General features: G+C 46.4%; 1 protein-coding gene across 3 annotated transcripts in view; it reads right to left on the bottom strand.

The window, feature by feature from the left end:
• HNRNPR (heterogeneous nuclear ribonucleoprotein R) overlaps positions 1–15,506 on the bottom strand; it is a 47,696-nt gene that overhangs the window by 1,838 nt on the left and 30,352 nt on the right. For all 3 annotated transcript variants that reach the window (XM_038377631.1, XM_038377632.2, XM_038377634.1), the window contains 3 exons: positions 12,811–12,946; positions 9,319–9,524; positions 1,729–1,878 (listed from right to left, as the gene is read on the bottom strand). In XM_038377631.1, coding sequence (XP_038233559.1) covers positions 1,729–1,878; positions 9,319–9,524; positions 12,811–12,946 — 492 coding nt within the window. The remainder of the gene's footprint in view (positions 1–1,728; positions 1,879–9,318; positions 9,525–12,810; positions 12,947–15,506) is intronic.

Below are 15,506 nucleotides of genomic sequence, written 5' to 3'. Positions count from 1 at the left end.
CACTCTTACACTAATTATAAGGATGACATGTCAATACCATTCTAAATTCTTCTATATCATTAACACTGAAACATTTGTTTTGATCTCCTTGCCTTTGTATGATAAAGTGAAAAACAAAATGAAATTTAAGAGCCTCTCAATAAGAAATCAGATCTTTGCTAAATCTGGAACTTACTGAAAAATGAGAAGCAACTGAACTGTACATTGCATAGATACAATGCTCCTATTTTCCTTAAAAAGAAAAACATTTCAGATATGTTTCAGAGTAGCAGCAGTGTTAGTCTGTATCCACAAAAAGAACAGGAGTACTTGTGGCACCTTAGAGACTAACAAATTTATTTGAGCATAAGCTTTCGTGAGCTACAGCTCACTTCATCAGATGCATTCGGTGGAAAATACAGTAGGAAGATTTTCACACACACACACACACACACACACACACACACACACACACACACACACAGAGAGAACACATGAAACAATGGGTGTTATCATACACATTAAAACGAGAGTGATGATAACACCCATTGTTTCATGTGTTCTGTGCGCGCGCGCGCCTACTGTATTTTCCACTGCATGCATCCGATGAAGTGGGTTTTAGCCCTCAAAAGCTTATGCTCAAATAAATTTGTTAGTCTCTAAGGTGCCACAAGTACTCCTGTTCATATTTCAGATCGAGAACTTGCTTCTGTGCATCTATCTGGTAAAAAGCCAAAAGCTACTTATGTGAGAATGAATCTGCAGCCACCATACACATTGCTCCAGACTCTGGAAGCAGAGCAAGGGCTCAACTGGGTAAGTCAGTAAGCTTCTTCCGACCTCCCATCAATGGGACAGCATGAAGCAAACAAGAGCCAGAAAATTACTCCTGGGGGAATTCTGCGCCCCTGCGCAATACAGAATTTTCACAGAATTAATGTTCTGTGCACAATTTCCTGTTTCCCTCGCACAATTGGAGTAGCTTAGCTGCTGGCAGCCATTAGGAACCATTGTACTCTGCAGAGCCCAGCTCTCTAGCTCGCAGAACACCCAGCCCTGTGGGGATGGAAGCTCTGCATGCTCTGGCTTCCTAGCTTGATCCTCATCCGCTCAGGGATGGAAGACAGACTGGGAGACCTGACTCTGGCAAAGAGTGAGGAAGGGCAGGGCTGCACTGCACCACATCTCCCGGTGGGACAGTAAAAAAAGCTGAGGGGAGTAAAGGTTCTGGGAGGGACAGGGTGCAAGTGTCTGGGCTCAGGGGGTGCCCCGCAACTGGAACTGGGTCATCATAGGGGTCTCTCTCTCTTTCTACTTCTGGAGGAATCTTTTCTCCCCCGACCCACCATCTGTATCGTGGACATATTTGTTGACAGATGTTTTAAAATAAATGACCAAAATAACGTAAACTGAAGTGATTCTATTGTTATTTTGACTAAAAACATACAGAATTTTTAAATATTGTGCACAGATTTTTTAATTTTTTTGGTGCAAAATTCCCCAGGAGTAAGAAATGCTTTTTAAGAAGGAATTTCTTGAACAGAAAGGGATTAGAATAAATTACTGGAGTTTTCCTGAAGCAGAAGCAATATCAAACAGATCTTATACTATACAGAATTAAATGTACACTGCAATGTACCATGAAGTTGAGAAAAATAATCTCTTACCAACATACACTTCCTATATATTTTTCATCAAAGGCTACACAGTTAGTGTTTAGCCATACAAAAGTAAAAGCTACAATCCTACCTTTACTGCCGCACCTCTATCCTCAAAGTGAACAAAAGCATAATCCTTTAGTTTCTTCACTCTTTCCAGCTTTCCAAACTCTGAAAAGGATTTTTCTAGGATTTCTTCTGTCACTGTAGTGGCTAAATTCCTCACAAACAAAACTTTAACCTAGTGGAAAAAAAAAAAGTATCAGACAAAGATGTAAATAATTCCAGAACTAATCAGACATAGGAGGGAACAAAAGTATTAGCTGACTTCCCGCAAACAAACCCCATTCCTCTATTATGCTCTACTTCCTAATGACATATTTCATTTGAGTCTTGAAAAATCACTCCCTATTTTCAAAGAAAGCAGGTCATATCCTTTGGGGTTTTCAGTTTAATTGTTTTCCTTGCTGGCAATCAGTGTTCCTTCCAAGTTGCGTGGCCGCCCAAGAGTCAAACAAGTACTGGGCACTTGATTAGTAGAGCCACACACATCCAGTGACTTGTGTTAGGGCACCCCTCTCCTCCCCCCCTCTCCCCTGCTGCTCTACAGCTGCGTTGCTCCTGCCCTCTGCCTTGGAGCTTGTGGCCAGCTGCTCCCGGGCCCCTCCTGCTTGCTATGAAGAGCCGGGGTGGCCCCCACCCATGTATCCCATCTCTATAGACAGGGAGAATGGGAATAGGGCAGTTCAGGAGCAGGACAGAACTGCTTGAGAGTGCCTCTCTGCTTAGGGACAGCACACATTCTCATACACTTCCCCAGCAGTCAGTGAGCATGCACGCCCTCTCCCCCAGTGTGTCACACTCACCTCCCAACACATATTTGTGTTGTTACTTCTTAGTACTTCCTGCAATGCATGTATATTATCTGTAATTTTATTCTTTCAAAGTGCTGTTTTAGTTTTTTTGACTGGTCTATGCAGTTCATAAATTTTATTTCTCTCTTATACTTAAAATTTAATTCCTTGAGTAGTGACTTCTAAAATGCCTAACCTGTATTGGCTGGAGTAATTATCCCTATGGTAACTTTTTAAAAATATATATTATATTATATGTAGGTTTTTTGTTTCCACTGGTAGTGCACATCTGCACATTTTGGTGTGCATATTGGTGCACATAAGAACATTCATTCCACATGGATAGAAAAAATTAGAGGGAACATTGCTGGCAACCAGCGTCATGTGCATCATCGGGTTTCTGACTGGGAACTCTAGAGTCTGGGGGAACATTCTTCACTCTATTCTGGTTTTTGATGACGCTAAGGTGGTGCAAGAGAAAAGACAGTTACTTTTTCATAACTGTTCTTTTTCCAAGATGTTGCTCATGTCCATTCCATTGTAGGTGTGTGCGCTCGCCATATGCACCAATGCTAGAAGTTTTCTCTCTCAGTGGTATCCGTAAGGAACCAGCTCCGGCGCCCTCTGGAGTGGTGTGCATATGCACCAGTATAAGGGGGCCACCGGCTCCCCTCACCCCCAGTTCCTTCTTGCTGGAAATTCAGACAGTGGGGAAGGAGGGCGGGTCACGGAATGGACACGAGCAACACATCTCAAAGAACAGTTACAAAAGGTAACGTTTTTTTCTTCAAGTGCTTGCTCACGTCCATTCCATTGTAGGCGACTCCCAAGCAGTACCACGGAGGCGTGTAGGAGTTCATGGACGTGTCGATTGCATCTCTGGCTGCTGAGTGATGACGTAATGTGCAGTGAATGTGTGTACTTAAGACCACGTCACGGCCATGCAGATGTCCTGGATAGGGACATGCGCCAGGAAGGCAGCCAAAGATGCCTGAGCCCTAGTCAAGTAAGCCTTCACCATCGGTGGAGGCACAGCTGTGCCAATCATTACAAGTACGGACGCATGTGCTGATACCATTTGAAATCCTCCGAGAGGACACTGGAAGGCCCTTCATCTTGTCAGATGTCACGATAAAGAGCTGGGTTGATCTGCGGAAGGGCTTCGTGTGCTCCCAGATAGAACGCAGGGCATGCTGGACATCCAGAGCGTGCAGCCGCCTCTCCTCATTGGTAGAGTGAGGATTCAGACAGACAGAGCACCATGACGAAGATACCTTGGTTGACATGGAAATGTGACATCTTAGGCATGAAAGCCAGATGGGGCTGCAGCTGGATCTTGTCTTTGTAGATTACTACACATGGTGACTTTGATCTCTGATAACACGCCTTGCCAAAGATAATCGCTACAAGGAATGCAGCCTTCCATGACAGATGGGAAAGGGAACAAGAAGCCATGGGCTCAAAGAAGGAACCCGTGAGCCTGTAGAGGACTAGGATGGAGTCTCATTGGGAGACTGGGTCCTGGATCGGTGGAAAGACATTCAAGGTCCTTCAGGAACCTGATCGACATCTCCTGCGAGAATACCAATTTACCCTGGACACGAGGAGGAAATGCTGATATGGCTGCCAAGTGCATCGAAGAGAAGGGAAGCCCCTGGTGCTTTAAGTGAAGCAGGTAATCCAAGATGGACTGAAGAGACAACCGGGTCGGGGAGATGTTGCACACGGACACCCAGCAAGAAAAAAAGCTTCCACTTTGCCAGGTAAGTCACTCTGGTGGAGGGCTGTTTTCCAAGAGAACCTGCTGTACCTGACTAGAGCAGGCCTGTTCCTCCAGAGTCAGCCATGCAGCATCCAAGCCATGAGGTGTAGAGAGATACGGTTTGGGTTCAGGATCTGACAGTGATCCTGCGAGAGTAGGTCAGGGTGGCTGGGCAGTGGCCATGGGGCTGCCACAGCTAGATCCATAAGCATGCCAAACCAGTGCTGGCGCGACCATGCCGGGGTGATCATAATGACTTGTGCCTTGTCCCTCTTTGTTTTTGAGAGGACTCTGCCGATAAGCCGAATTGGCGGGAAGGCGTACGTCAGGTCTCCCAGCCATGGCAGGAGAAAAGCATCAGAAAGGGAGCCTCTGCCAAAGCCTTGGAGGCAGCAGAAGTGATAACACTCTGTTCTGTCTGGTGGCAAACAGATCCACTCAGGGAGCCCCCCACTTCAGGGTGCTCTTTCAGATGACCTCCAAGTGGAGTGACCTCGCATGGTGAGAGAAGGACCTGCTGAGGCAATTTGCCAGTGTGTTCTGGACACCAGGGAGATGCGAGGCTTCCATATGCATCGCATGCTGAATACAGAAGTGCCACAGAGCCAATGAACACACAAACACCACACCCTCCTCCCCCTCCAGCCTGTTGACATAGAACATGGAGGTCATGTCTGTCAAAACACCTGCGCTACCCAACCGTACAGCCAGGGAAAGACACCACAGGCTAGACTGATAGCCCTGAGCTCCCTGACGTTTATGTGCAACGCAAGCTCCTCTCGAGACCATAACCTTTGAGTCCGCAGCTCACCAAACCAAGGTTGGACACATCCGATATCAGGGAGACCATGGGTTGCAGGCTTGCAAACGGCACTCCTTCCGACACCAGCCTTGGGTCAGACCACCACTACAGAGAGGTAAGTACCCTACGAGGGATTGTGATGACTGTTTAGGTGATGTCTGGCCAGGGAGCAGACTGACAGCATCCACATCTGAAGGGGGCACAGCCCGAGTCTTGCGTGGCAGACATGTGCATGCTGCCACGTGACCCAATAGTCAGATAGACCCAGGCCATGGTGAGCAGATACGCAGTGACGCTGGCGATCAGATCTGATATTACCCTGAACCTGGCCTCTGGCAGAAATGCTCTGGCTCGGGTAGAGTCGAGTACCACCCCAATAAACTCTATCCACTGGATTGGGATTAATGTTGATTTTTGTTCTTTTATTAGCAGGCCCAGAGCTCGACAAGCAGCTTGCAGCATCTCGATGCTGCATTGGACCTGGACCAGCCTTTGATGAGCCAGTCGTCAAGGTACAGGCAAATCTGGATACCCCGACGCCTGAGGTAGGCCGCCACCACCAACATGCATTTCATAAACACTCTTGGCACTGTTGCTAGGCCAAAAGGGAAGCACTGCAAATTGGTAGTGGGCAGTCCCAAATACAAAATTTAGGAGCCGTCACATATCGTGGAATATCGATATGTGAAAGTAAGTGTCTTTCCAACTGAGGGTAGCATACCAGTCTCCCATATCCAGGGAAGGAATGATAGAGGCCAAAAGAGACCACATGAAACTTCAACTTCTTGAGGCTCTGCAGGTTGCATAGGCCCCCTTTGGCCTAAAAAAAAAAAAAAATAGTGGGAGTAATCCTTACCCCTTAAATGCAGCAGGACTTTCTCCACAGCTCCCACCCGCAGAAGGCTCTGCGCCTCCTGAGCAAGCAGATGCTTGTAAGAAGAGTCCCTGAAGGAGGACTGGGGGGAGGAGGGGGAAGAGAATATAAAAATAAACTGGAGGGTATATTGCCCTGCTACTGTGCTGAGGACCTATCAGTCAGATGTTATAGAGGCCCAGTGCCAGGCCATCGAACGTGAGGTCCTGGATAGACTGCTGAACCTCCATCGAAAGGCCTGACTGCAACCAGGACATCTGCCTCATTGAAATGGCTGAGGCCATGGTTCGGGCCACAGAGTCTGCTGCATCTGAGGCCGCTTGGAGGGCTGCCCTGGCCACCACCCTGTCCTCATCGAGGATAGCCAGGAATTCTGGAGAATTGACTGCCAAATATTAAAGTCATAATGGCAAAGCAAGGCCTGATGGTTGGCCACTCTCAGCTGGATATTGGATGTAGAATAAATTTTTCTACCAAAAAGAGATCTAACTTCCTTGCCTCCTCCTTCTTGGGCATTTTTCCCGGTTGGCCTTGTCTGTCATGCTCATTGGCTGCTGACAAAACCAGAGAGCTTGGGGCAAGGTGGGTATAAAGAGACTCATACCCCTTAGCGGGGACGTAGTATTTTCGCTCTGCCCGCTTGGAGATGTGGGTGCAGGAGGAGAGTGTCTACCACAGGGCCTAGTGATTTTTCACCACTCCCTTGTGCACTGGCAATGCCACCTTGGCGGGGGCTGTCACACTCAGTACATCAAACAGCGAGTCTGAGGGCTCTGCCAGCTCCTTGGCTTCCAGCCCCAGGTTTGCAGTGACCCTCTTCAGGAGCTCCTTGGCATTGTTCTGGGAAACTGGGCAAGAGGGCCCCTACTATCACCTCATAAGGCAAAGATGACCAAGAGACAGTTACAGGCAGGTCTGCCAATTCTGCTGCTTCTGCCATGGGAGCCTCAGCCAAGGCTGGCTGATCCTGGAGAGGATCTGCTGTGACTCTGCATCTGAATCAGAGGACGGGTGGGAGACCGTTTCCGACCATTTGTTGGATGCCCCCCAAGGCTGACCTATGTCCCTGTGATGGTTGGGGAAATCCCCAAAGGTTTCAGAGTTGCCAGGGGGCAGGCCACTGGCCCTGGGGCCATGCTGCCACTGGTGGCCCAGCAGGGAATGCCAGTTTTCCCAATGGGTGACCCTGGCCCGCAGGCAGGATCTCCTTCTCGCTGTCAGAGCCCAAGAAGAGGGATACATGTCTGGGGGGGAAACGACGGTGCTGTGGCTGCCTGTCTACACCGATCCCATTGGCTCTGACCCTGGGCCTCCGCTGAGGACCTGTACGAAGGCGATGGCTCTTGGTGCTGTGATCCCAGTGACGACATTCGGCGGATCGGCAACGGTACCCGGTGATCGACGCCTTATGCTTAGCAAGCAATGCCGCTCCGTTGACGGAAAATGTGAATGAGTAGACCAACATGTTGGAGACTGTCAATGCGCCTGCAGTGAACCACACCAGCAGTCCAGCGATCAGTGACAGGGCTCCAGGGACCAACGTCTTGACTCCCCGTAGCTCCCAGCACCCAGGGCTCTGGGGACAGGTGCTGTGCCTCTGCAGGTCTGTGCTAGCCCACTAGTGATCGCCACCTTGAGCCCGAGGAGCGTGACCTGGAGTCCGGGAACAGATGCCAGGAACTCTGGCAGGCAAGTCGACCTGCTTCTGGAGGCTGGTGGCACAGCTCAGGTGAGCACTGACAGGGTACCCCCTATAGTGAGAAGCAGTGCCATACTGATGGGGACCACTGAAAGGATCCCAAGGCAAGTTTACTTCTCAAACAGGGCACCTCTGTGAGCAGCGTGGGCAGCACCAACAGGGACAGAATGTTCCTTGCGGCCTGAAAAGCCTCCAGTGTCGACGGCACCACAGGTGCTGAATGCCTCTGCCATTCCCCAGGGTGCCGGGCGGGTCTTGGAGTGGGCTCGACTGCTAAGTGGGAGTCAGAGCCTGACCTCCGTCCGGAGGGAGAAGAGCTGTGCCTCACAGATCTTTGCTTTCCTCCCCTTTACGGGATATAGGAGAAAGTCTCCTCCCAGTCTCTCTGCTTTTTAGCTGGTACCAAGGATGGGGATCGGTGCCGGGACTGAGGCCACAGCGCTGGGAGTAGAGTTCGATCTGGTTGGCTCTGAGGCCAGTGTAAGGGACGACTCCATAAGAAGCACTCTGAGATGAATGTCCCGCTCCTTTTTGGTCCACAATCTGAAGCTCTTGCAAATGCGACACTTGTGGCTAACATGGGTTTCCCTTAAGTACTTCAAAACAGCTTCTCTGGGGATCATGGACTGGCATGGGTTTCTTGCAATAGTCACAAGGTTTGAAGCCCAGGACCTGGACTACATCCTATTCGGGACTAACAAATTAACACCTAGTCTACACTAAGGGAACTATAAAACTAACAAATTTCTAACAACTATATACAGAAAGTTCTCAAATGTACCTAGTTGTGAAGAGTAAGCTTTCCGAGGCAAGGAGATGTTCCAGCACCATCACTGACGGTAAGAGGGAACTGAGGGTGGGGGGAGCCAGCAGCACCCCTTATACTGGGACATATGCACACGCCTTCAGAGAGCATCAGAGCCGTTCCCCTATGGATACCACTGAGGGAAAAACTTCTGGCAACGGTGTATGTGGCGAGTACATACACCTTCAATGGAATGGACATGAGCAAGCACTTGAAGGAAAACTTGTCTCAAATCCCTTGCTAGAGATTGCCAATGGAACAGAGCTGGCTCTTATGCTTGCTCCCTCCAGTACGGGGAGGGGGGGACGGCTGGAGTGAGATTCTCAAAACTGTGGTCCAATCACATCTCCCTCATTCTCAGTATGCCCAGAGGAAACTGGATGAAGCAGACAATCTAGCCCTCAATATCTGTGGAAGGTTTTTTTGTTTTTTTTTTTAAATTAAGCAATAGAACACTACAGAGTTTATACTGATGACATAAGCCACATGCCTTGGGGTCTATGAGTTATGGGTGGACTCATCTTCCTCTAAAGCATCTAGTATTTGGCACTGCCAGAGGCAGAATGTTAAAAGAGATAGACCATTAGTCCAATGCAGCATGACAGTCCTAACTCTAAACTAATGAGAATGACCTCTCTAGTAGAAGTGCCCTATACTGCCATACTGGACAGGCAAGTTTGATTTCTAGTGCTAGTTATTTCCACTCTAGGGGCGGGAGTATTAGATGAAAGTGCACTAAACTCACAGAAAAGTTAGTCCATCTAACTTTTTAGAGACTCTCCAACCAACTGAAGAGTGACTTCATTTAGAGGCAGCACCAAACCTGCTGCCATCAAGGTGTAAATAAAATCATCACAGAATGCAGAGTAGCTCTGCCATCCCTACCTTTGCCATGACTTCTGGATCTGGTTCCTCTACAGGGTCAGCCCATTCCACAGTCACAACATTTCCCCAGACTTTTACTTTTCCACTCATCAACCGACGTCGAGCTTGTGCTGCAGACTTGTGATCTTCATATTCCAGGAAGCAGAATCCCCGGTTCTTTTTCTTATCATCAGGTTGATGATAAAGGATTACATCCACCAAACCCTCTGTAAAAATCAACAGCTGGACATAGTTTCATAAAATTTAAGGCCAGAAGGAACCATTAAATCATCTAGGTCTGACCTCCTTTATATTTCAGACAAATTCCACTCAAATACCCCTACACTGAGCCCAGCAACTTCAGTTAAAACCAAAGCATTTTATTCCTTAGGATACTAAATTGGCATGTGCCACAGGTATAAAACAGGAGAAACTGAGGTGCCACCAATGCTTGAGCATCCTGCAATGACAGGGAATTTATTAGGTAAGGTGGATGCAAAAGTGATCCTAGCAGAAGATCCATGCTTCAGGGGAAGACCAAAAACACGACCAAGATTCCTTCCCAACCAAAACACTGGCAATCAATTAGATCCTGACCATGGGAACAAGACACCAGACAAGCATCTACGACAGGATTTTCTATATCATTTCAAGAGCACTGGCCCACCCTGCCCATCTCTACCCATGGCAGATCTGATGCTTCAGAAGAAGAGAAAAATCCATATTGCAATTGTGTATTGGGGGATAAAAAAATCCTTCCTACTCTCTGCAGGCAGCCAGCTGAGGCATGAGATTATACACTCACCAGAATACAGAGCTACAATGGTTATGAGGATTCTGAGGGAAATGCAACCAGTCTCATTCTCCACCAAAATCCACAAGGAGAGGAGATGAAGAGAGGAATTAATAGATTCAGAGATTCCACAGTCAGGTAAAACCACCATGCCTATCCAGCCCAGCCCCAGCACATAGGCCACAAAACCTCTCCATAAACTGGATTAAAGCATGTATTTCAGGAAATTCTCTAATCTTGTCTAATCTCAAAATTTGCACACATTAAGGGTCCACCAACTTATCGGGTAAACTGTTCCACTACTTGATCACCTGGACTGCTAGGAAACGACAGCATTTCAGGGTTGAATTTTTTTCAGAGTAGCAGCTGTGTTAGTCTGTATTCGCAAAAAGAAAATGTACTTGTGGTACCTTAGAGACTAACAAATTTATTTGAGCGTAAGCTTTCGTGAGCTACAGCTCACTTCATCGGATGCAAATTCATTGGGTTGAATTTGTGCATGTTCAACTTCCAGCCACGTGATCATGGTATGCCTCTATCTGCAAGATTAAAAAGCTCTGCAGTACCACATATCTTTTCCATGTTTAAGTACCCATAAAGTGAACAAGCCATCTCTCAACATGCTTCCATCCAGGCTCTGCAGACTCAGAAGCTGAACACTGAATTAAGTGCATCCAAGTACCTCCGTAAGACAGTCAGACACATGCACACAAATTTACTCCCCCATACACTTCCCCCCCACCCCCAAAAAGAGTCAGGTTCTCAGGAATTGGAACTCTCCACCAAAAAAACAAACACAAAAAACCCACCACTCCCCTACCACAGATCCACCTTCCTGGATTCTGCACACCAGACCTATTAATTGTCAAAACTGGATAGGAGGACGGGGCATGTGATGTACAGCTTATTCCATTTCAGCACTGATTTAGAAATTATTAACCAAAACATTTAGTGACAGTTAAGGTTGCAATGCGACACATCTGACCCACTCAGCCTTAAAGGAAGAGTCTCCTGAATTCCTTGACACTTCCATGCTGCATTACAGCACAGTTGGTCACACAATCCAGAAGTCCACAGGACTTTCACTTCCATTCCCCAGCAGATACTGAAAAGCAACATATATCCCAGCTTCAAACCTGTATTCTAACATAGAATTGTGTTGATGCAAGAGTACGACACCACATCTATGCAGTCTGTTAATTGCCTTATTATTACTAAGGTCACCATTAAGGTTTTGCATTAGAGCAGGGGTGGGCAACCTGCAGTCCATCAGTGTAATCCGCTGGCGGGCCCAAGACAGTTTGTTTACATTGACTATCCGCAGGCACGGCCGTCTGCAGCTTCCATTGGCCGGGAACAGCAAACCGCGGCCACTGGAAGCTGCAGGCAGCCGTGCCTGCAAACAGTTAACGTAAACAAACTGTCTCATGGTCTGCCAGTGATACCTTGATGGGCCACAGGTTGCCCACCACCGCATTAGAACATGATAGAGTACATATTTGACTGGCTGATATGGTTTGGGTCTCAATTCAGGTCAGTAACGAGGGTGGGGACATACATGGAAATATAAACAGCAGCTGATAGAGATTCATGGTTGCCAGGTCAAGGTGGCTTCCCCTACACTAAACAGTATTGTGCAGAAGCCTCTCTCAAAATACTTAATCATCCTACTTCTGAAGTCTATATATTCTCTGTATCAATCCAAGGTGCACCAAACACACATGAAATACTCCCAATACAATATCAATTTTAGTTTCTACCTTTTGTTTTATATTTTCTTCATTTCTGAAAAATATTTAACACCCCAATCCCTTCTATCCTAGAACAGAATTCAAGGGATCCTTTCCCCAGATCCCTCTGAAAAGGACAGAGGCTGGACGGGGAAGACCAACTCTTTTCCTCTCTGCTCCCTGCAGTTCTTATAACTTAATACCCTATTAAGGAAGCAATGGGACATTCCCTTTCTGTAAGAGAATTGCATGAGAGATCAATAATTCTGCACCAACTCTCCCTGAATCTTCTCCAGCTTCATGATGGTGGGTTGCTTTCTCCTCACACCCACCACTTATGATGGGGGGAGGAGGGAACAAAACAAGGTTTGCACTGGTACCTGATCTGGCTCCTCCCACCCTTCATCAACTCCATATTTTTTGGGCCAAAAGTTGATCATTCCCTCCAACCTCTCAATTGGCTCTAGGTGCTGCTTCCATGACATTCTTCACCAGATGGTCTATATTTAGAGGCTGCCCCAGAGCCTCTCCCTCAGTTATAAGATCCAAGTTTGACCACTCAAAGCCACCCAGAATAAAAATAAGTTTCATTTAACAGTAGATCAACTCTAACCAATCTTGCTCCTCCCCACCCACTTTTTTTTTTTTTAAACAAAGAAGTTCAAGAAAGTGAGATCAGCCTTTTAAAAGTTAGTTTCTGATGCTCAGTTTCCCCCATATAAAAAGTTTTGTTAAAAGTCACATCTACAATTCACAGCAGGTAGACTGTGAATGCAAAAGAAACATGAACCTTTTATACAGGCTATCAATCTGGAAGTTCATACAGCTTATGGTACTTCCCACCAGCAATGAACCTGGAACTCCATTTGGAAATAACCTTTCATTACAACTGGCATTTAAATTTACTATCAGTTGCTACCTTGCTATGAATTAAATTTCTGAAACTAATCTTTTACCATACAAACTCTTTGTTAAGCGGAAGCTCTTTACCTGTGACTTTACTGAACTCTTCCAATATGTTTTCCTTGGTCTTGTTCTTTGGAATTGATCCAACAAACAGTCTGTTGTTCGCCACAGAGATGCACACTCCAAGGTGTTTCCCAGGACGGATTTCATAGTTGTCACACTAGGGAATATTAGAGATGCCACTAGTATATTTCAGTTTTAACTCCTTAGTTAAATATGGATCAAAAGGATAGATAGTCAAAAAAAATTAAAATTCCTAACAGAGATGTGAATTTAGATATATATAGTACAGATTTTATATTGTAATAGAAATCATGTTATATTGGCCAGAATTAGAGATTGTTGATTTTTAGCTTTCTGAAAAGCCACATAATATAGACAACAAAAAACACATTTTGTTAGCTTTTCTCTCCACGCCACCCTTCATATTCTGCTTTTCTTCTTAGGCCAAAAGAAAATTCTTCTTGTATCTGAAGACTATCTTGAATATTGTGGCTGCTACCAGAATACGAACAGTGATATTATTAGCCTGATATGAAACAGAATCAAATCAATTAAAAGTATGAAACAGTTTGATTTGTATTTCTCAAGTTCTTGAACATGCAAACACAACATAAGGTTGGTTATTTTTCTCAGCAGTATAACAAAACATGGTATCTACCAATCCTCATTTGTATTTCCTCATTTCCCTAAAGAGCACTTTCCTTAATTTCACAATTCATCTAAGTTTCACGCTCATTATAGTGGCCCAGAGTGATGAGAATATTTTTTCCTTTTGTGAAGTGTCATAGACAAAGCTTTTCTACTTAACATTTTAAAGCTTTCTAGGAAATGTGTTTGTTTTTTTAGTTGCTATCAGCTAATCTACATTAATCCCAGTTCTAGTCAAAACCAGATTACTCTACGAGTGATGGTGGCAAGATGATGAAACATTTATAGGAAAGAACCCTCTTCCTCTTTTTGCAATCTTCCTCAGGTTTATCCAGAATTCCTTTATGACTTTAGTCTGGGATTTTCAGAGGAGCCTAAAAAAAGAAAAACTTAACAGGTAGGACTTTCAAAAACATCTTTAGGCAGAAATCTCATCCAATTTCCTTAAACTGGGATTTTCAAAACCGTTTACCTACTTTTAGATACTAACAGCAGCTCAGGAAAACAGATGTTTGATAAAATGCCCTCATAATAAGAACTAGGTTATTTTGAGAAGTTCAAAAGAAAGGTTTCTCTTTATTCACCAGTAGTGTAATTCTTCAAATTGAAAAAAACTGATTACCCACCTTTTTGTAACTGGTGTTCTTCGAGATACGTTGCTCATGTCCATTCCATTCTAGGCGTGCATTTGCCAGCATGCACAGAGATTTTTGCCTTCGCTATATCCATAGGGCTAGCTGTGGCACCCCTTTGAGTGCCACGACCATGCACTGGAATATCAAGTGCCGCCGCCCCCACGCCCTTTCAGTTCCTTCTTGCCAACAACTCCGATAGAGTAGGAGGAGGGCAAGTAATAGAATGGACAGGAGCAACATCTCGAAAAACAGTTACAAAAGGTGGGTAACCATTTTTTCTTAAAAGTGCTTGCTCATGTCTATTCCATTCTAGGTGACCCAAGCAAAATCCTCAGAGATAGACTTGGAGTTTACCATCTTGCAGTCTGAAGCACTGCTCTGCCAAAGCCAGCATTATCTTGAGCTTCCTGGGTCAGCACATTATACGATGTGAACCTGTGGATGGACAACCAGGTCGTAGCCTGACAGACTTCCTGGATTGGCACTGTGTCAGGAAGGCTGCTGATGAGGCCTGTACCCTAGTTGAGTGAGCTGTCACAATTGAGAAAAAAAGTCCTACAGGAGGGAGAGATAGCTCAGTGGTTTGAGCACTGGCCTGCTAAAGCCAGGGTTGCGAGTTCAATCCTTGAGGGGTCCATTTAGGGATCTGGGGCAAAAATTGAGGATTGGTCCTGCTTTGAGCAGGGGGTTGGACTACATGACCTCCCGAGGTCCCTTCCAACCCTGATATTCTATGATCTGCCCGGACGTTGCTGGAGCCGGCTAGGTGGGCCACGAACAGATAGATGGCATGCTACATGCAGAAGTCCCAAAGGCTGAGCACCTCCTGACAAAGGGTTGAGGACCTGGCACTTCCCTGCCTGTTGATATAATACATCATGGTTGTATTGTCCGTCAGGACCTGCACCACCTTGCCTCTCAGGTGGGGAAAGAATGCCTGGCAGGCAGGCAGAGGACTGCCCTGAGCTCCCTTTCATTAATATGATGGGCTAAGTTGTCCCGCGGCCCTGCGTGCGAAGCATGCCCAAGTGAGCGCCTGAGCCCAGATCCAACATGTCAGAGATCAGGGTTAGAGATAGGGACAGAATCGTGAAGGGGACTCCTTGGAGCATCGACCGGGAATCCAATCACCAGCGTAGAGATAGTAGGACTTGGTTCGGTACCATGACCACCCGGTCCAGAGCCTGTTTGCTTGGGGTATAGACCAAGGCCAGCCACGCTTGGAGAGGCTATAGGTCTAGCCAAGTGTGGGGAACCGCATAAGTGCAAGCGGCCATATGACCTATCAGGCATAGGCAGATGTGGGCTGTAGTGAGTGAGTGTTCCCTTATCAGACAGATCAGGTCTTACAAGGCCTGAAAGCATTCTTCCAGAAGGAAGGCCCTGGCTCGCCTGGAGTTGAGAACTACTCCAATGAACTTCATGTGTTTGATA

This window comes from Dermochelys coriacea, chromosome 19, assembly GCF_009764565.3.
Source record: "Dermochelys coriacea isolate rDerCor1 chromosome 19, rDerCor1.pri.v4, whole genome shotgun sequence".
NCBI classification, from domain to species: Eukaryota; Metazoa; Chordata; order Testudines; family Dermochelyidae; genus Dermochelys; species Dermochelys coriacea.
This window is presented reverse-complemented; position numbering and strand designations above follow the sequence as displayed.